This window comes from Narcine bancroftii, chromosome 11 (genome assembly GCF_036971445.1).
Source record: "Narcine bancroftii isolate sNarBan1 chromosome 11, sNarBan1.hap1, whole genome shotgun sequence".
NCBI lineage: Eukaryota > Metazoa > Chordata > Chondrichthyes > Torpediniformes > Narcinidae > Narcine > Narcine bancroftii.
In genome coordinates, this window is record NC_091479.1 from 91,324,107 (window position 1) to 91,345,479 (window position 21,373).

A 21,373-nucleotide genomic window follows, 5' to 3' on the forward strand; every position below is an offset into this window, starting at 1 on the left:
GGAAATCTGAAAGATGTATTAATTTAAATGAAAGGCAAGAAAAAATAAGCAATCCATTTCACAATGTTTCACTGAAGTGATTTTGAAATAGGTCTTATCAGTATATGCCGTGTACAGTTTTTTTTTGCACTACCAATAAGTGGTAATTCTGCCTTGACCGCAGGAAAAGGATCTCAGGATTGTATGTGATGACATGTACGTACTCTTACAATAAATCTGAAATCTGAATCCAGATCAGTGGTACTGTTTATTGACAGTGCAAAATGACTGGATCACCATTAGATTTGACTGAAATCAAGCAGTAACAAATGTGGGACTAAACAGAATGTATTTGATTGTACAAAGCATTGCAAAAGAACTGCAAAGGGAAATAACTAAAAGACAGTTCTGAAAGCAGAGGTCAAAACAGCTGGAGCTTGCAACCAGTATTAAAGCTATCACAATTTTCTCCAAATTTCTACAAAGAGTAACAACATGTGGACAAATTATACTGCAACAGGCAATAAATCTGATCAAATGATTAAATTTTATACACTTTATTTTGCATATCTTTCTGTCTTTCAGTTATTTCTTCGAATAACAGTATAAAGTCCTAACAAGGGAAACTTGGCAGAAGCTTGCAGGTAAGCTTAGAGTTCAACAAATGCCAAGTTAGAAAGACAAACGTTTTGTCATAAACAAATGACAACATCCAATATACCAGCTTTCAAAATTTTGGTTCACATCTTGATATTGTAATAGCACAATTCTGACAAAGGCTGTAAAGTAAAACTTGGTCCACAAGTCAAATTTGTAGTGGGCTGCAGAATAGGTTCCAGAAATAAGATTCACCATCTTTGTCTTGTACATTAGCAGTTTAGCAGAGAAAGATTATATACTTTTTTTTGTCATCTAAGTACAGTCTTAACACCTTACGAAGGTTCAGAAAAAAATATTGCGCAATGAAGGGTTTTCTTATATTTAACATCTGGATTGTGGCAGGATTCCAGCTTCAACTGCATGTTAGAAAGGTAGGAATATTACCTGAAATTACAGTTCAAACTCTATTGTTTAAGTAAATTTTTGTAAAAATGGTTTTCTGTATTAAATATCATAAAGTCTATGGCAGGTGATACAAACAGCAGAATTATTTGACAATGAGTGTGTCCTGATTAAAACCACATGTAAATTCTGTGCAGTACTTTTTTATAAAATATTTATATACATTTACATACAACATACATGTATATAAAGAAATCCATTCACAATACATATGTTCAGTCAATATTGTAGAAGACATTTTTGTAAACTGAGTCAAGAACAAATGACGATACAATGGTGCTAAAGCGTCCATTCTTACACTGTGGTATCTGAAAAGAATGTGGTACTTTTCTGTCAAACATTTACTGAACAGTATCAACTCAGTTGAAAGTGAAATATAATAAATTGACATTTATAAATCATAACTGCCCATACGCTACTTTCTTTACAAAACCAATGTTGCTTTTTGAGAATGTTCTTTTAGCAATATCTGATTCTTTTAAAACTAGCAAATTACTGTTGGCATTGTCTGTCTTCAAAACCATTGGAAGTTTTTGCATACAGGTATTGGCCAAATGCTGAAAGAAAGAAAGTTGATTATTATGTTGGAAAACCTTTCAAAACATCATAAAACATTTTGAGGAGTTATCTAGAAAATTCATTAACTATGGCTATAGAGCATAAAGATATTTTATGACAGTCCCAATACCTTAACAAAAGCTATGAAGAAAATGTCTTTTGTCATGGAAGGTTTTTGACATTTTAACATTTGGATAGTGATAGGATTGGAGCTTCAACCATTTATTAGTAGGTTGGGAATATTACGAAGACTTGCAGTTGAAAATGAAAAATGCAGTTTGCGTTTGCAAACATAGTGCAGGCATAATTTTCTGGTAATGAATCCATACAAAAATATTTCCTACTTCAATTTAATGCAGATGCCATCATTTATCTGCATACCTAGCATGCAAAAGCTCCACATCTTAGAAGGACCCATCCTTATGGACAAGCAACTGCTGCAATGGATTTAACTGGTGCCACAGAAGACAATGAGGCAGAAGAGGGAAATGGAGATTTCTCTTTTACAGAACACAAGCTGGATTTGATGAAGTTCCAGAATGGTGAAACAGAAGGCTTTTATAATCTGGAAGGACTGACAGCAGGTGTTGGTTGAGCTCTAAGTGAGATGGTGTGAAATACAGAGCAATTCTACAAAATGTGCCAACATCTTATTAAGTATTATCACGACACAAGCTGACATTTCTGACTCCTCCACACATATTCTTTCTTTAGTTACAACACACATCTTGCTTTACATAGAGTTAGTCAGACACTCTGTTACAGGATATGTTATGGGTTAAATATGTCTTTAAAAGATATAGATTGTGGTGGTTTAGTGCAGGTTACACTTCGCAAACAGAGTAACAATTTACAAAAGACATCTCATTTAAAATGCAAGAGCTTTTCCTGAAGCTAGACGTTGAGGGTCCAGTTGGCTTTGCAGAAGCAATGAAGAATGCTGATCTATTGTGTGTAGCAATAAAGTCCAGGCTCAGAGTTACTGATATTTTGACTACTGGGTTTGGAGCCCTGGAAGAGGTCATATTTTTTTTTACAAACAGAGAAAGGATAAACAAACAGGTGATTTCCCTTTTGGAGAGAGAGAGAGAGAGAGAGAGAGAGAAAGAAGTCAGTTCTACAGTAGCAGTTGAGGCTGAAAGATGGCAAGCTGGCAGGCTTGTTGAAAAACCCAATTTTGATGATGGCCTGTGAGTTCTGAGCTCACACCTAGCGTGCAAAAGCTCCACATCTTAGAAGGACCCATCCTTATGCTGCAATGGATTTAACTGGTACCACAGAAGACAATGAGGCAGAAGAGGGCAATGGAGATTTTTTCCTTTACAGAACACAAGCTGAAGGATTTTATGAAGTTCTTGTGGTCCTTACAAGAGGAAATGGCTGGCTAGCGTGTTTCTCCTGAAATAAGGGAACCAAAAGGAACTGCGTCGTGACCTGTGTTATGAGCCCAGAAGACCCCAAAACCCAGCAGCAACAGAAATGCACCAATACAAATGGCTACTTAAACAAAAGTTGCTTTTAATTATCTTTAAACATGAAAACAGGATCAAACTTTAACTTAACTAACCTAACCTAACCCCCCTCTAATTCTAAGCACACGTGTACATAATGTGTGTAAGTTAAGAAAAGTTCTTTGATTCACACTTCAATCTCACTTCTCATTCCTCCAAGTTCACTGGTTGCAGGCAATTCTTATACTGTGCACATAATTTAACATTTATGAAGTTCACCAGGCTTTGGTGCTTGAAAGGTAAATGGTTATTGCTCAGGAAGGTTCTTGTTGGTTTTCAGAGAGAGATTTGTTGTTCACTGGACACCCACAACTGATCCCTTTTAATTAGCTACTTCAGTGTCTTGCTGAAGAAACTTGTCCCATCAGGGTTTTCTAGATGATAACCTCTTTCTTTCAGACCACCGCAGAGTTCCTTTTTATTTTTCTTATTTCAAGTGAAACATTAGGCAGCCAGTCCTCTCCTCTTGTATGAACCACAAGGCCTTTGACCAGGCTGAACTAAGCACTCACAACCCATCTTCTAAATGGGGATTTTCCACAAGCTTGCCAGCTTGTCCTGTTCTAGTCCCAGCTGTTGCTGCTGACTGTAAAACTGCAGAACTGATCTCTCTCTTTCTCTCAGAAAAAAGTCTGGTTGACTCTATCTCTGTTTGCAAAAAACCACATGACCCTCTTAGAACAGCAAACCACACTCCTGGACAGCTTGCAGCTCCAAACCTACTCCTCCGAGTTCTTTCATCTGCTGCTTTTCAAAGGAACAATCCATTGGTGAAGTCTCTTGCACATGCTCCAAAGCTTTTGCAAAGGCTCTTGGAGCCAGAATGTCTAGCCTGAGTTGACCAGCAGTATTTTAAATGAGATCTGTTTTGAAGCATTTGTATGTGACCTTCTCTAAAAAAACTTGCCTCAATTTATCTCCCAAAAACATATCTATAATCTGTCATACCTGGAAGAAGAGGTTATCATTAGGAAAACCCAAGATAGGGTAAGTTGGTAAGTTTCTTGGTAAGACACTGAAGTGACTGATTGGAGGAAATCAGTTTGTGTGTGTCCAACAAGCAAGCAAATATCTCTGAAACAAACAAGAACCTTCCTGAGTGGTAACCATTTAACTTTAAGCACCAGAGCAAGGTGAAGATTCATACATATTAAATTCTGTGCATAATATGAGAATTGTCTGATACCGCTGATCTTGGAGAAGTGAAAAGTGAATGATTGGACAGTAAAACAGAGAATTTTCCTGAACATATTCACATTACATACACATGTGCTTAGCATTAGAAGGGGATCAAGTTAAGTTAAGTTAATAGTAATAAGTTAAAGTTTGATCCTGTTATTATGTTTAAAGAGAATTAAAAACAACTTTTGTTTAAGTAACCATTGTCTTGGTGAATTTCTATTGCAGCTCTTTTTTTTTGGAGTCCTCTGGGCTCGTGAGACATGGATCTGACCTAAGGCAAGAATATAATGGGATGCAAACAGGCTGGTTCTTCAGAGAGTTCATTTAACTAAGGACATGAGGAGGTCAGAGACTATGGTCCACATGGGCACTGGAGCAGGCCTTTACTGAAGGAAGTTCAACTTCAGAGGTAAGCTCATCATTGCTCCAAGTTTTCTTGTGCAGCTTTTCTGTCGCATTGTCTCAAAAAGACTATGCTGTAGTATTTCCAGGTTTTTCTTGTTATTCTTTATTGGAAGCTATTTGAAGGGAAGAAGTTAGAAGGGAACAGGTAAGAAGTGTACAATACATGATGAGAGACTGCTGGTACAGGTCAACTATGGACATCAATGGGAAAACATTGCAATGGTTGGAATCATACCATTCACATAGAAAATTGTTCTAGAAATTGGAGGTCAATCATACCAGCTCCAGGATATTACTGAAAAAGCTCTCACAATGAATCCTTGACCCACCCATCTTCAGTTGCACCTTCAATAACCTTCTCTCCATCACTTTCATCGTACGGTAAAAAGTGGGATTATGTACTGAAGATTGCACAATGTTAATGAATAAACCAGCCCATGTCTACTAGGGCAACCCCTGAACACAATGGCTGCTAGGTAGCAAACAACGAGCATGTTATTTCAGTGCCTTGCAATGACTGTCTCCTACAAATAGGTCTGACCACTACTCCTTGACATTTAATGGCAATTCCTCACTGAGTTTCCCACCATCAACATCATTGGTGTCATGACTGTCAGAAATTGAATAGAGTCAGTTGTATAGATAGCCCTCTATAATGTTTTGGACAAATGCACATTTTTTCCTTTATTTTTTCCGTGAACTCCACTGTTTTAAATTTATAATCAAACAATTCACACATGATTAAAGTGCACATTCCAGATTTTCTTAAAGGTTATTTGTATATATTTTGGTCTGACCATTCCAAAATTATAGCATCTTTTTAAAATAAATAGTTCCCCCATTTCAGGGCAGCATAATGTTTGGGACAATTGGCTTCACAGGTGTTTGTGATTACTCAGGTATTTTACTTGCTTCAATTGTGCAGGTCTGTGTTTCTAAGCTTTTGATCACCTTTGGAGTTGGTAGTTGCCATTTTTCAACACGAGGACCAGAGCTGTGCCAATGCAAGTCAAAGAAGCCATTATGAGACTGAAAAATAAGAATAAAACTTTAGGATTACTAAAATTAACTGTTTGAAACATTATTAAGAAGAAAAAGCTTATGGTGAGCTCAGTAATCACAAAGGGACTGGTAGGCTAAGAAAGAAGGCAACTTCTGATGACAGAAGAATTCTCATCATAATGAAGAAAAATCCCCAAACAGATCAGAAAAACTCTTCAGGAGGAAGGTGTGCATATGTCAATGTCCACAGAAGACTTCATGAACAGGAATACAGGGCTGCACTGCAAGAAGAAAACTACTAGTTAGTCACTGAAAAAGGATGGCCAGTTTACAGTTAGCCAAGAAGTATTTAAAAGAGCTTGCATAATTCTGGAAATAGGTCTTTTAGAGAGATGAGATCAAGATGAACCTGTATCAGAGTGATGGCAAGTGGATGCTTAAATGAACTGCCCAAGATCCAAAGCATACCACCTCATCTGTGAAACATGGTGGTGGGAGTGTTATGGCCTGGGCATATATAACTGCCACAGGTTCTGGTGTACTGATATTCATTGATGGCAGTAGAAAAGGTCATCACCTCTACTTCCTCAGGAGGTTGCAGAGCTTTGGTATCACAAGAGAAACCTTGGCAAATTTCTACAAATGTGCAGTAGAAAGTGTGCTGATCATTTGCATCACTGTCTGGTGTGGGGACACCAATATCCCCAAGTGTAATACCTGCAAAAGGTAATGGACACAGTCCAGGATATCACAGGCAAAACCCTCTCCACCATTGAGAACATCTATGGGGAACACTGCCATGGGAGAGAAGCAGCAATCATCAAGGTTCCACACCACCCAGCACACTCTCTGTTCTTGCTGTTACCATTAGGAAAGAGGTCTAGGTGCCAAAGCTCGCACCACCAGCTTCAGGAACAGTTGCTACCCTTCCACGTTCAGATTCCTTAACAATAAACTCAATCAGAGATTCATTTAAGGACTATTACTTTAGGATTTTATTGCTTTTTTCCCCTCTGCATTGCACAGATGTTTACATTTCTTTATTTGTTTATATGTGTACATTTTGTATATATTTTTTTGCACTGCCAATAAGTGGTCATTGTGCCTCGCCTGCAGGAAAAATGAATCTCAGGGTTCTATGTGATGTTATGTATGTACATTGACAATAAATCTGAAATCCGAAAATGAATTCTGAGGTGTAGAGAAACATCTTATCTGCTCAAGTTCGAGCAAATGTTCTCAAACTCATTGGATGGTGCTTCATCATACAGCAAGACAATAATCCAAAACATTCCGGAAGCAACAAAGGAGGTTTTTTTTTAAAGCTAAAAACTGGAAAATTCTTGAATGGCCAAGCCAGTCACCCGATCTAAATCCAATTGAGCATGTCTTCCAATGCGAAGAGAAAACCAGCAGGAGCTGAAGATAGCTTCAGTAAAAGCCTGGCAGAGAATCACCAGAAAAGATACTCTGCACCTGGTGATGTTTATGAATCACAGACTCCAAACAGTCATTGCATGCAAGGGATATCCAACAAAGTACTAAACATGATTACTTTAATATACTGTACATACCATCGCTATGTTCCAAATTTATGGTGTCCTGAAATGAGGGGGCAATGTGTAAAAGTTGCTGTAATTTCTACATGGTCAAACCAAAAAGTACTGTATAAAAATAACCTTGAATAAAATCTGGAATGTGCACTTCAATCAAATGGAATTGCTTGATTACAAATTTAAAACAGTGGAGCATAGGGGAAAATAAAGGAAAACATGTCTTTGCCCCAAACATTATGGCGTGCACTGTAAATACAAAGACAGGTCAGAGTCTGAGAATTTTTGTGGTTTCTCTCTCATCTCATGACATCCTGAAGCTATCTACAAGCCATGCATTTGGAGCACACTGGAATACCTTCTGTTTACCTGAATAAGTTGCAGCTCCAGTAACTTTAAAAAAATCTCAGTATTATCCTGGACAAAGCTGATGGTATCCCATAACACTCTAAATATTCATTCCTTCACTACTGGTGAACAGTGTATGCAATGTGTATTAACGACTAAATAACGACTAAATCACTCTTATAATACATCTCAAACATGCGACAAATAAGAAAGGAAGCAGACACAAAGGAATAGGACCACATGAAGGTTCCCTCAAAATGCACTATTCAGATTTGGAAATGTATCACAGGTTTTTCATTTTCAAAGGGTCTAAATTCCTGGAATTCCCAGTCAACTGTGCCTTTACTAGATTCACTGCAGCTGTTCAGGAATGTAGTTCACCACTACTTTTTCAACACCATGAGGAATGGGCAGTGTAAACACCATCCAGATCCCACATCCCATCATGCCACAGGACAGCTTCATTAGAGATTTAACTGTAATCCTAAATCTTTTTGTTGGGTTGTTATGTCATGACAAGTCACATGTGAACTTATTATCCTGATGAAAGATAAGGTATGCCATCTAAGTTGCTCTTCCAGTTTAGTGGAAAATCAAGTCTTGAAATGTGATTGAAGAAATCCAACAGCAGACAGTTGTTCAAGATGTGACCATTAGATTTAGCACATGTCTAATGTGTATGGTAGATGTCATTGGTAATCCCTATGCTGCCATTTGCCTCCTTAACCCTCTCATTAGTGATGAGAAAGTTCTGACACCCTCACAACATCAGTATTTATCCTCCCGACACTGATGATCAGGCAATGTTAAAGCCTCTGGCTGGGGACCAGCTATCCCAGACTGCAGACAACATGCCAGTCAGATGCTGGCTCTTCCAGTGCGTGAGGTGCTTGTAGCAAGTTCACGGAGGACATCTGTAATTTCAGAAGGTTGTGACTTTCTGACAGAAATTGGGAGAGGATGAAAATATTTTTAAAAATTCCATATATTGGAAATCTGAAACAGTACAGAAGAACTGGAAATAGTTTGCAGGTCAGGTAGCATCCATGGAAAGAGAAATGAGTTAACATTTCAGGTTTTACTCTTAGTCTCCATTCATTGTCATGAAGGGAATTAGACGTAACATTAACTCTACTTCTCATTCCATCAGGGAGGGAGGACGGTGGGAAGGTGAATCATTTAAGACTCAAACCTGGAAGGCACCCATAAAGTAGTAAGGGACTATTTTACCAAACAAGTATAATGAGTTGCAGTTTTTATTAAATCATTTGATTTGACATCATTTTGCCTGGAATTCAATTTAATTAGGCTATGACATTAATGTATTGAGCGTACTAAAAGATTAACTATTTCTGTGTTCAGTTATACATCCCATTGCAGCATTAATTCTTCATTTAGATGAAGTAAATGAGATAGAGCAGCTTATGGACTCCCCATGTGTAATAAATATCACTGTCCAAACATTTATGATTGATCTGTTTTTGATGCATAAGTCATGGTCATGCTTAGTGCTCTCAGCCAATCATTTCCCCTTCAAACAGGAATTTAACCTACTGAAAATCTTCAATATTATGGTTCAGGTAGCAATTAAGTCTTTAACTGAAGTGGGGGAGAGGGTCGGGGAGTTGTACTTGAACAACCATTTAAGACCTTCATAACTTGATCACCTACGTAAAAGCAATACTTACATCCAGCTACTCTTTTTTTGACTATAGCTCAGGCTTCAACACCATCATACCCTCAGTGCTGGTCAACAAGCTCTAAAACTTGGGCTTCAGCAACCCCCTCTCAACTAGATCCTTGACTTCCTCATCATGACCACAGTCAGCATGAATTGGAACCAATATCTCCTCCTCACTGATAATCAACACAGGTGCACCTTGAGGGCGTGGCCATGTGAAGGATCTGGACAGACGTGTTTTGATTGAGCTCTCCGTGAAGAGTGCTAAATAGATGCTTAAAACTTGAAAATCAAAAATGTTTTAATTGAAAATGGATAAAGCTACAAGAAGGAAGCCAAAGCAGCTGAGAACAAAGACTGAAGAAGCTCCTCTTCAACCAGGAACTTCAGGTGAAACTCCGAAAGGGAGCGGTGCAAAAATGGTGACAGAGACAGCAGAACCAGGTAAAACTGGAGAGTCAGGTCAAGAAATGAGCATCATCCTGGAAAAAACATGGAGAATTTGAGTAACTGATCCATAAATGTTGAAATTATGATGAGATATGATGGAAAAAATGACTGAAATAAAAGAGATTGTTGAAGACCAAATGGAGAGAATTGGTTGAGCAGAGATTGAATTTACAAAAACAAATGAAAGAGGCTTTGGAAAAATAAGCCAAAGAATAAGAGTCGGATAAACAAGGACTGCTTGTCAAAATTGATCATATGGAGAACTTCAGTGATGGAACAATGTCCGAATTATTGGACTAAAAGGAAGAAATGGAGGCAAGAAACCTGGTGAACCTTTTTTCAAAAATGGATCCTACAAGTGTTGGGAGAAGACAAATTTGGAGAAAAACTGCTCATCGAACACTCAGACCCAGAAGAGCCAGTGACCAGAAACCAAGACCAGTTCTGGTGAGACTTTTAAGTTACTGAGAGAACCAGAGATAATTCTGGGACCAGCATATGACTACTCTAAACAGAATAATGGCCTCCCTGAGGTTGATCCAGAAAAGGTACTAGTTTTTCAATCCTTTTATCCTGACCTTGATTAAAGAAAGAAAAGAATTTGAAGATGTGAAAAGATAATTACATGCTAAAAACTTGAAATATTCAATGATATATCCCATGACTCTGACGGTTCAAGAAGAAGAAGGGAACTGGTAATTTTTTTCAAGATCAAGAATAAGATGGAAGACTTTCTGCAAAATTTGTAAAAAAAAAAGATGGAGAAGGGAGAAGATTGTGAAAATATTTATAGTGGAACGTAAAGTCAATAACAAAAACACTGGATAATCCTATTAATATGGCAAGAAATAAATGAATGTATTGGGGGAAAAAGCAGGTATATCACTGAGGAGACCATCATGTAAAAATGTGCTACTGCCTATGAATCTGGGTAACAAAACATGATATGACAAAGGAATAAGATACGTTGATTGTTTTATGGAAGGACCTCTTATAGCTTTTGAACAATTAAGAAAAAATTATGGGGAAGCTAATTGGACATTCTTTTGCTTTCTCCAGTTAAGATCATTCTTAAGAGATAATTAAGGACCAAACTTAGCCCCACTTGAAATTAGTGAGATGGAATGAATGATCTGGCTGGGGAACACACCTATTGAGTATATCTACAGGGAATGCTGCCGTTGAGAGCCACATCATGCAGCCATGCTCTGTTCTCACTGTTGCCATCAGGGAAGAGGTATAGGTGCTACACCTATACCTGCTACCCCTCCACCATCGGATTCCACAATATCAAACTCAATCAGGGACTAATTGAAGGACTCTCACTTGTGCACTTTATTGATTTTCTTTGGTCTGCCTGTATTGTACCAATCAGTTTGTTTACATTTGTTATCGGTTTAGTTCTTTTGATTGTTTACATGTTCACACTGTTTGCAGTTTACTTTTTGCACTTCCAATTCGTGGTAGTTCTGCCGTGCCCGCAGGAGAAAGGAATTTCAGGGTTGTATGTGATGTCATGTATGTGCTCTGACACTAAATCTGAAATCTATGCCAAGACTAATGAGATTCAGGCAAACTGATGTCCATAATTACTCAGGCTTGAGCAAACATTTATATATTTAAATAACAGGTTCCTTCATGAAGTTATGTTAATATGAGGAACATAAGAATGGAATTTGGTACTCACCACAAAACATTGTTGTTTAATTTCTCTGGACGTCAGCACGAATAAGTCCGAATGGTGGAGTTATCTATCCTTTGCATTCCCGATGTGGACACTGGAATTGCACAAATGATTCATTAATATGCAAGTGGCTTTACAACTTAAATTGTACATTCTCTACTGAAGTAGGACATATCTCAAAATTGAACTCTCACACACCAAAAATTAAAAGTGAATGCCAAACTCTTCTTTTTCGGTACAATCCGCTTCAACTTTCAAGAGTGTTAAGTCAAAATAAATTTGTTTTCGCTTCTATCCCCTAACTCTTTCCCTCATCCTAAGTGACAAATTTAATATTAATTTAATTTTAATTTAGATGTGCAGTACAGTAACAGGCCCTTTTAGCCCACGAGCCCATGCCACCCAATTAATCTACAACCGGACCTTCTCCCAAAGGAAACCCAGAGAGACTAGGGGAGATATATACACACACACTCCAAAAAATACACTTTACTCACAATAAATTATTTACAAAACAAGAAAACCGTTCAAGACTTTTTACATTTATAGTGTCAGTCATATCAATTCATTCTCTTCAATGTACATTTTACAATGTTCTCTCAATATACTGTCACCACTTTGACACCTTGTTGTTTCTCCCCCCCACCCCATTGCTTGAGGGGCTTCCCCTCAGTGCCATGTAATAGGAGGACTCTAGACTGTGGTCCTTCCCCACAGTACCCTTGTGTTGCGGTTGCACCAAGCCCTCAGCACGTACTCCTGCAGCCTTGAATGCGCCAGTTGGCAGCATTCTCAGACTGACATCAGTATGCTGAAAGAACATCAGGTTTAGGGCAGACAAAAGAGTGCCTTTCAGTTGATGGTCTTCCAGCCATTCTAAGTGTCAGACTCAGAGTCTGTCCCTGGGAATAGTCCTTAGATCAGAGAGTCCTCTGTCATACTGCCATTGGTGATGTAGAGTGACAAAGCCCCCTGCATCTTTCTCCACACACTCCTTCTGAATCTTCATAATAGTCAAGGACAGCTCAAAACATGCTGTAACCACTAAATTCTCATGATGTGACTGTTGTTTAGTAATCAACAACAATAATCACCAGCCTTGAGGCAAATCAAGCAATTCCATTTGGTTGGAGAGCTGTTCGATTTGAACGTGCTAATGACAGCATTACATATTCTAATGGATTACTAAGGTTGGCACACAACACGTACAATTAAACAGTACAAACCATCAGAGGATCTTTTCGTGGATGTTGTGGTTAATCTGAAACCTGCAGGAAGTGTTTCAGAAGATCCTGGCATCATGCTGATTCCGTGAACTTCACGTGGAGGGAACTGTTTTCTCCAGGAAGGCCCTCTCTGGAAATTTTTCTCATTAGTCTTTTGATAATGTGTGAAGAAACAGGTATAATATATTTACAATGAACTGAAATAAATTGGTGGGTTATCTCATCTTGCCGTACACCACATAAACTTTAATGTCCTAAGGGATTTGTTTGATAGTTTGCTAAAAGGACAATGAGTGTATGGGTACTTACCTGAATGCCCAGAGCATTTGAAACAAGGTCAAAGAACATCATGCAAACAGTATAAAATGGTATGATGGCCATCACAGAATAGTAGTTGCAGACTGGAGATGATGGAAATAAAATATCCAAGGCTATTAGTTAATTTGCGAAGATATGCAGGAAGTTAAGGGAGGTGGGGTAACATTCTTAATTAAAGATGGGGCTAGGATGTTAGTAAGAGAGAATAAAAGATCTAAAGAGCAGAATGTTGAATCCATCATGGATAGAGGATTAGCTAACTAATAGAGGGCAGAGAGATGGGATAAATGTGTGCTTCTCTGGTTTGCAATCAGTGGTGAACAGTGCCACAGCGGATGGTGCTAGGCTCGCAACTGTTCACGATATATATAATGATTTGGAAGAGTGTAGCACGTCTGCATTTGCTGGTGACCCTAAATTGGATAGAAAATCAAACTGTGCAGTGGATGCGGAGAGTCTGCAAAGAGATAGAGATAGATGAAGTGAGTGAGCAAAGGTCAAGCAGATGGAGTAAACGTGAGGTCTACTTTGGAAGGAAAATTAGTAGATCTATTTATTATTCCTCCAGGAAAGCCCTCAATTGATTTTTTTTCTCATTCGTCTTGTTAATAGTGAAACTGCATCATGAGGTTGTGCAGAGGAAATTTAGATTTCTTATGCATGAATTGCAGAAACGTTGGTTTGCAAGTGATGAACAAGGCAAAATGAATGTCAGCCTTCATTGCTGGAGGGGTTGAATTTAAGAGCAGGTAGATTTTGCTGTTACTGCAGGATATTGGTGATGCTGGACATGGAGTACTGAAGGCATTTTTGATCTCCTTACTTGGGAAATGATGTACTGGCTTTGGAGGCAGCGCAGAAGGGATTCACCAACTTGATTTCAGAGATGATCGGATCAACGTCTGAGGAGAGATTGAGTCACCTGGGACTATACTCGCTGGGAGTCAGAAGAATGAGAGGAGAGCTTGCAGAAACATAGAACTTTGTGAAAGAGACAAGAACCAAAGGACATTGGGTCAAGATCTGAGGAGAATTTCAGACAGAGATGAGGAGGAACTGCTTTTCCCAGAAAGTAGAGAATCTGAAATTCTCTACCAAAGAAGCAATAGAGGTGGCCTCATTACATTTATTGAAGACACCATCAGATAGATTTCTTGCATTGAAGGGGAATCAAAGGTCATGGTGGGTAATGGAGCAGAGTTCATTGCCAGATCAGCCATGATCTTATTAGATGGAAGCAAAGGCTCGATGTACCTGATGGCCTGTTAAAGAAGCCAAAAGTGCTTTATTTAAAATCCTTTGACAATGGATTCTGGGCTCAAGGTGGCAGCCCCTGTGTTCAGCAATGGGCTTGAGAGGTTGCAGAATTGGGGGGCAGGGGGGATGGTGAAGCAGCAGACAGGCACAAGGCACCAGTAATGTTGCTAAAAAGAAGCAGAGGAGAGGAGCCCAAGTACGGTGACAGACCAGTGAGAGACTCTGAAGCTGAAGGGCACACACAGATGCCAAGATGTTGGCACCATGTGGGCAAAGAAGCTACACAGGCAGCAGGTGACTTGAGGTCGAGGGACTTGCACCAGGATGTGGGCTGCTAAAGGCTGGCTCATCAGAGCTAGGTGTGGAGGCCAGGATATGAGTGGATGGTAAGGGCAGGGAGGGAACTCAAAGGCTCTGGAAGCCGGCTGATCGGGGGGTTGGGATTCCAGTGGTTGCTAAGGGAAAGAAGGGATCCCAAAGGGCTCACTCTCAGAGGTTTTTATCTGAGCTCAGATGGTCTTTTGAGGCTGCAGAATCTGTGGGAGAGCTGGAGGAGAATCCACAGACACTTGGTGACTCTGAGAACACTCTCTCTTCTATTTCTCTGATTGTAAAGGACATCGGGAAATGCTAATAGCAAATTTTGACTGCCAATGTTATAGGGATTATATAAGGTGGTATTTAAGTGGAAAGAAATTTTTTTAAAACCTCTAGTGTAGAGGTATGGTTAACCAAATTTATGGTAATTAACTACGGCGTGATATGGCTGTTATCATGTACCAGCCATGTAAAAGAGAACATTATGTCAATGAATTTCCAGGCATATGGCATTTCCTATTATCCTGTCGGTGATTGGGAAGCTATCAGATTGATGTTCAAGGATAAGATTACAGAATACCTGAACGATAGGCCCAAATTAGCATGGTTTCCTGAAAGAAAAATCATGCCTGATAAACCTATTTTAAATTTTTTTAAAAGATCACAAGCGGTTTAGACAGGGGAGATGCAGTGGATTTTGTGTATTTGGACTTTCAAAAGGCCTTCAACGAGGTACCACACATAAGGCTGCTAAACAAGATGTGGGCCCATAGAATTACTGTACTAGCATGGCTAGAGCATTTGCTGGCCAGTAGGAAACAGTGATTAGGAACAAAGGGATCCTATTCTGATTTGCTACTGGTTACCAGTGGAGTTCCACAAGGGTCGGTAATGGGACTGCTTATTTTTACATTGTATATAAATATTTTGGATTATGGAATAGATGGTTTGTGTCTAAATTTGGAGATGATACGTGGTACTGAGGATATCAAAAGGCTACAGAGAAACTTGGAATAGAATGGGTAAAGAGATGGAAGAAGAAACACAATGTTGGAAAATGTATGGGCATGCACTTTGGTAGAAGAAATAGATGGGCAGAATATTATTTAGATGGGGAGAAAATTCAAAATTCTGAGTTTCAAAGGAACTTGGGAGTCATTATGCAGAATCCCTAAATGTTGACCTCCAGGTTGAGTCAGTGGAGAAGAAGGCAAATTCAATGTTGGTATTCATTTCTAGAGGGATAGCATACAAGAGCAGAGATGTAATGTTAAGACTCTATAAAGCAATGGTGAGACCTCACTTGGAGTACTGGGTATAGTTTTGGGTGCCAAATTTGAGAAAAGACATGCTGGCATTGGAGAGGGTTCAGAGAAAATTTATTAGAATGATACCAGGAATGGAAGGGTTAGTATATGAGGAACTATTGTCGGCTCTTGGACTGTACTCGTTGGAGTAGAGAAGGATGAGGGGAACCTCATAGAGGGATTTCAAATGTTGAAAGGCCTGGATAGAGTGGATGTGGCAAGGACGTTTCCTATGGTAGGGGATTCGAGGAAAAGAGGGTATAATTTCAGGATAAAAGTGCGTCAATTTAAAGCAGAGATGCAAAAATATTCTTTAGTCAGAGGGCTGTGAGCCTGTGAAACTTGTTGCTACAGGCAGGTGTGGAAGCAAGGTCACTGGGTGTATTTAAGGCAGAGATTGACAGGTATTTGATTAGTCAGGGCATCAAGAGATACGGGGAGAAAGCTGGGGAGTGAGTGGATGGTTTGAATGGTGGAGCAGACACGATGGGCCAATGGGGCCTACTTCTGCTCCTATGTGTTATGATTTTGGTCAATTCACCTTTTTTTTTAAATCACACAATGTTAAATGATTTAATTTAATGAAATTGAAATACAAGTGAAATTATTAGCAAATGTAACTCATGAATCTAAACGGTAGATAGTAGAAGATTTATCAAAAATAAAATTTCTGCCTGGAAAAATATATTTTACAAAAATAACAATAATCATGCAACACACTGTAATTACTTACATCGTCAAGAGTTCTTTCTGTTCCTAGTGCAAGAAGGTTGTTATATTCCCTTTCAAGAACTTGTCTTGCCTGAATAAAAGGAAAATTTAGATACTGAACAAAGTAACCTTTTCAATACTAATGCATGCTAGCTTAAAACTCAAGGGTTAAATTTAAGAATATTTTTAAATAAGATGTAAACAAATACCAGTAATAGAATTTCCTTGTATGTTCATCATTTGCTCCATGATAAATGGAGACTTGACAAAGCTTATTAAAGATAATACCTTTCGGGCATCAATATACTTTCAGATATATTCAAAGTGAGTGGGAGTGGATAGCTCTAGAGATCAACATCAAGAGTTAATGTACTGGCATATTCAATGGCCACATTTATTTTTGGTGGGCACATCTCCATCTGCACTACCATGTATCACTTGACCCTCTCACACATTTAGCATTGCTGTGAATCTCCTAAATCTAACAGTTTTAACAGACTCTCAGTGATTTTCTCCTGATAGCCATGTTACCCAAATTCAAAGCATGGTGTTCACTGGCAGTTTTGTAGCTTTGGTGAGAGAAGACATTTCAAGACTTAATGCAGCAGGAGCTAATTATAGGATGGCAGGCTCAGCTGTACATCCTGTTCCCCATGGAAAAGGAGGACAACAGGAAAAGGGCCAGACAGAGAAGCATCTTGTCACAAGACATTGCAAGAGAGAGACTCATCCCAAGCATGATGCTGGAGCATATTTTGTAATCTACTGATTCTCAGAAAGATTTTCCCTCATTGGTTCTGTATAGGCTGGGAAGCAAGAATGTGCTACCTTGACACAATGTGCCTTTTGGATTTTTCAGGTGAGGTTCCCTGGTGGAACTTCATAGAGGAATATGAAGATGGCGCAATATTCAACAGAATAAAACTTTAAATCCTGCAACTAATAAAATATGTAAATACATCTCTTTATATACCATCCCAATTATTTGGAGTTGCTCACAATAATCAAAAATAATTTTGAAAAATACCTGTTCTTGTGATTTAAAGACAGAAATGCTAGCTCCATTACTCTTTCAACAGATGTTACTTGACCTGGTGAATGTTTCCAGCATGTTTTATTTCAGTTTTGTTACTTTTACTTTATTCTCATGAGATCTCTTTACAATACCACAAAAATGCATAAGTGGAAACACCTAAATGCTGATATTTGGACCAAATAGCTGCTGTTCTTATTTAAAATTTGATGACACTGAGGTTCGCATCAGGTCAAGTCAAATTTAAATTTACAAGTACCACCGACGAAACAGAATTCTCCTGTCCTCAGTGCAATACATGTAGACACACAACCAGACATAAAACACATAGAGACAAACAATACATATGCAGGACAAGTATTTAATCCATACTAATAAATAAATATTGTTTGGTGAATAAGAGCATCTTGGATGGATAGTGTGAGCAGTTCCATTGGTTGTTCATTATTCTCATTGTCCATGAGTAGAAGCTGCTTCTCAACCTCTGATACTCCTGCATCTTTCCTGATGGGAACAGCTGAAAGATGCTGTGCGCAGGATGGAAGGGGTCCTTAATGATTTTGCGTGCCCTCTTCACACAACGATCCTGGTAGATTCAACAATTGGTGGGGGGGCTCACATGATTCTCTCTGCTGTTCTTATGGTCCTGTGGATTGACCTCCGATCTATTTCTCTGCAGCAACCATACCATACTGTGATGCAGGCAGCCAGGACGCTTTTGATAGAGCTCCTATAGAAGGCTGACGTAATGGGGGATAGTAGCCTTAACTACTTCAGTCTTCTCAGAAAGTGCAGTCATTATTGCACCCTCTTGACAAGTGGGGAGATGTTGAGTATCCACGATAGATGACTAGTTAAAAGAACTCCAAGGAACTTGGTGCTCTATAGTGCAACCCATTGTTGTTGATGAGGCCAACTACTGTTGTGTTATCTGCGAACTTGATGACTCTTTGGATCTGGCGATGCACTTATGGGTCAGAAGCGGATTGAGCACACAGCCCAATCCAGTGCTTAACCGTGGTCTTTCCATTAGGAATTCCAGGATCCAGTTACAGAGAGGGATGTTAGATCAGTAGTGTAAACAAGAGCGGGCTGAGCTCACAGCCCTGAAGTGGACCAGTGCTCAGCGTTACAGTGTTTGACATTCTGCTTTTGATCCAGACAGACTGTGGTCTTTCTGTTAGGAAGTCCAGGATCCAATTACAGAGAGGGGTGTTGAGTCCCAGCGAGGACAGCTTCTCCACCTGCTTCTGGGGAATGATTGCATTAAATACCGAGCTGGTTAACGACCATCAGGCTGGTGTATGAGGTGTTGTTCTCCAGGTAGTCAGGACAGAGTGAAGTGACAAGGTTTATAGCATCATTTGTGGAACAGTTTCTTATATAGGTGAATTGAAATGGGTCCAGCATCTCTGGGAGGTGTGTTTTGATGCATTCCATCACCAGATGCTCGAAGCATTTCATAATGGTGGAGGTCAGTGCCTGTGGGAATGATGGAGGTGTTGGAAGATGTCCATGAAGATCTCCGTCAATTGGTCTACGCAGAGCTTCAGAACTCGGCCAAGTATGTTGCCTGGTCCTGCCGCCTTGTGTGGGTTTACCTTGGATAGGGTTCTCCTCACCTTGTCTATGCATCCTTCCCATGAGTAACATCTTGACTGATGCTTCTATCCTGGATACTGATAGGCATGATCTTCAACCCAAAGTCACAGATGAACTGAAGGCTGCAGGAATGGGATCCCTTTTGGATACAATTAGAGAGACTTGATGTGCAGCACCTGGAAAGTAAGGTCTTTCATGTGTTAATGCAATGTGGTGATTTGCTGATCCTGAATGACCAACATTGATGGGGCTGGTTACCCACAGGTCATGCCAGATTAAGTACTGATAAGATTTCATTCCCCTGAGGAGATTAGAGAACCACATCAGTTTTCAATGTCAATTTGGTAGCTTATTGATCAATATTATATCCAAACTGGGTCAGTGCATGAACAATTGATTTCTACAAAGCCTTGAAGTTAGGAAATATCCTTCAGCCCTTATTATATTGTTACTTATTATATTTTTCCTATCTAATAAGAACGATGAAAGAATAAACATGAATAGAATTATAAAGGCAGGAGAAATTAACCAATTACTAATAGTGAATGATGTAGTACCCTTTAAATAGCATTGGTTAGAAAGGTCGCTTTGGCTATTTAAATTTCCAGCTGTGCAAGAAAAGAAAGTATTAATTGGCACTTCACAGTCGAAGGCACACAATGGCATTGCATCAGCTTGCTGGCTAACTGAAACCATGATTGCGTTCATCAATAGCGTCTGGGCCAATTCGCTCTTGTTGACCCTGTTTCTATCTCACTATCAATCCAAATTGTTGAGCTGATCTGCTTCCACCTGGCCATGGTATAGAAACACTGTACATGAATTTTGCTCTGTTGAGTTTTTCCAGAATTTTATATTTTTAAACAGCTTTTGTGTTGATGAGCGAGCTGAAAGTGAGAAATGCTTGTAAACAACAAACCTGCAGATGCTGGCAAACTAGTGCATACACAAAAGTGCCGGAGGAGCTCAGCAGGTCATGCAGCATCCATGGAAAACAGTAGGGGCAGTTGACTAGTCAACCCTGAACCTTTTTTCAGATATTCTTCATTGCAAAATGCTACTTGGTTTATAATTAGTATATAATAATTATAATTAAGCTCGGCACTCAGGAATAAAAGAAAGCCAGCACTTCCTGCTCTTGGCTTTTTATGCTACAAGGTCCTTTCAGTATCCATCAGTGATATCAATAGCATTAATTGCCATCAACAGCCATACTAATTCATTTTTTATTTTGCCAAATATTAAAATGTTTTAGTAGGCATCAGTTGAAACTGAACAAACTGGGAGTCGTTGTGTTATTGCTTGAAATAGGCAAAAGTAATTCTACTGCTGGTTATATACATTTTCAATTTGAATGACTAAGTTGTCTTAGCAAGTTTCCTTGAACAAAATGGGAAAAAAGTACGTGTTTTTTTGCTTCTGTTCACTTTTGGTTAGAAACACCCTTCCCTATCAGGACTTGATTTACAGATTGCAATCATTAGACATTTTTAAATTGACATTTAGATAGACAGCACAGTAATGGGTCCTTCCAGCCCATGAGTCTGTGCCCCCCTCCCCCACCCAATACACCAATTAACGGACAATCCCTGCACGTTTTTGAAGGGTGAGAGGGACCGCAGCACCCAGATACAGGGAGAAACTCCTTGCCGATTGCAGTGGATTCAAACCCTGGTTGCAGGTGCTGTAATAGTGCTTCCCTAATCATTACGCCAACCTTGCTGCTAGTTCTACCTGACACAGTGGTTCTCAACCTCTTTCTTTCCACTCAATTAGCACTTGAAGTAATCCCTATGCCATCGGTGCTCTGTGATTAGTAAGGGATTGATTAAGGTGGGATGTGAGTGGGAAGGTACATTGAGAATCACTGCTCTGGACCCAATTGTTACTGAACGATTTTGCTTGAGAAAAATGGTCATTGGCCCATTTCCTTTGGAGTTGTGAAACCGTGCACATAACGAGTCAATTAGGTACGATTAAAATAGTGGTCTTCAAACTTTTTCTTTCCACCTACATACCATCTTATGCCATCCCTTACTAACCACAGAGCACCTATGGCATAGTGATTACTTAAAGTGGTATGTGAGTGGAAAGAAAAAAGGTTGTGAGCCATTGATCTAACATTTAGTTGGAAGCTCTAACCCTGAAGTTTTCAATGCAGAAATATTTTAAATGATGGTGAAGTG

The 21,373-nt window shown here is 39.2% G+C and overlaps 1 protein-coding gene across 1 annotated transcript in view; it reads right to left on the reverse strand.

Annotated features, from left to right (window-relative positions):
• Positions 1–246: 246 nt before the first annotated feature.
• ppfia2 (PTPRF interacting protein alpha 2) overlaps positions 247–21,373 on the reverse strand; it is a 203,094-nt gene continuing 181,967 nt past the window's right edge. Inside the window, exons 27-30 of the mRNA XM_069904026.1 lie at positions 16,575–16,643; positions 12,642–12,792; positions 11,419–11,509; positions 247–1,598 (exon numbers count right to left, since the gene is read on the reverse strand). Of these exons, the coding sequence (XP_069760127.1) occupies positions 11,451–11,509; positions 12,642–12,792; positions 16,575–16,643 (279 nt within the window). The 3' untranslated portion in view covers positions 247–1,598; positions 11,419–11,450. The remainder of the gene's footprint in view (positions 1,599–11,418; positions 11,510–12,641; positions 12,793–16,574; positions 16,644–21,373) is intronic.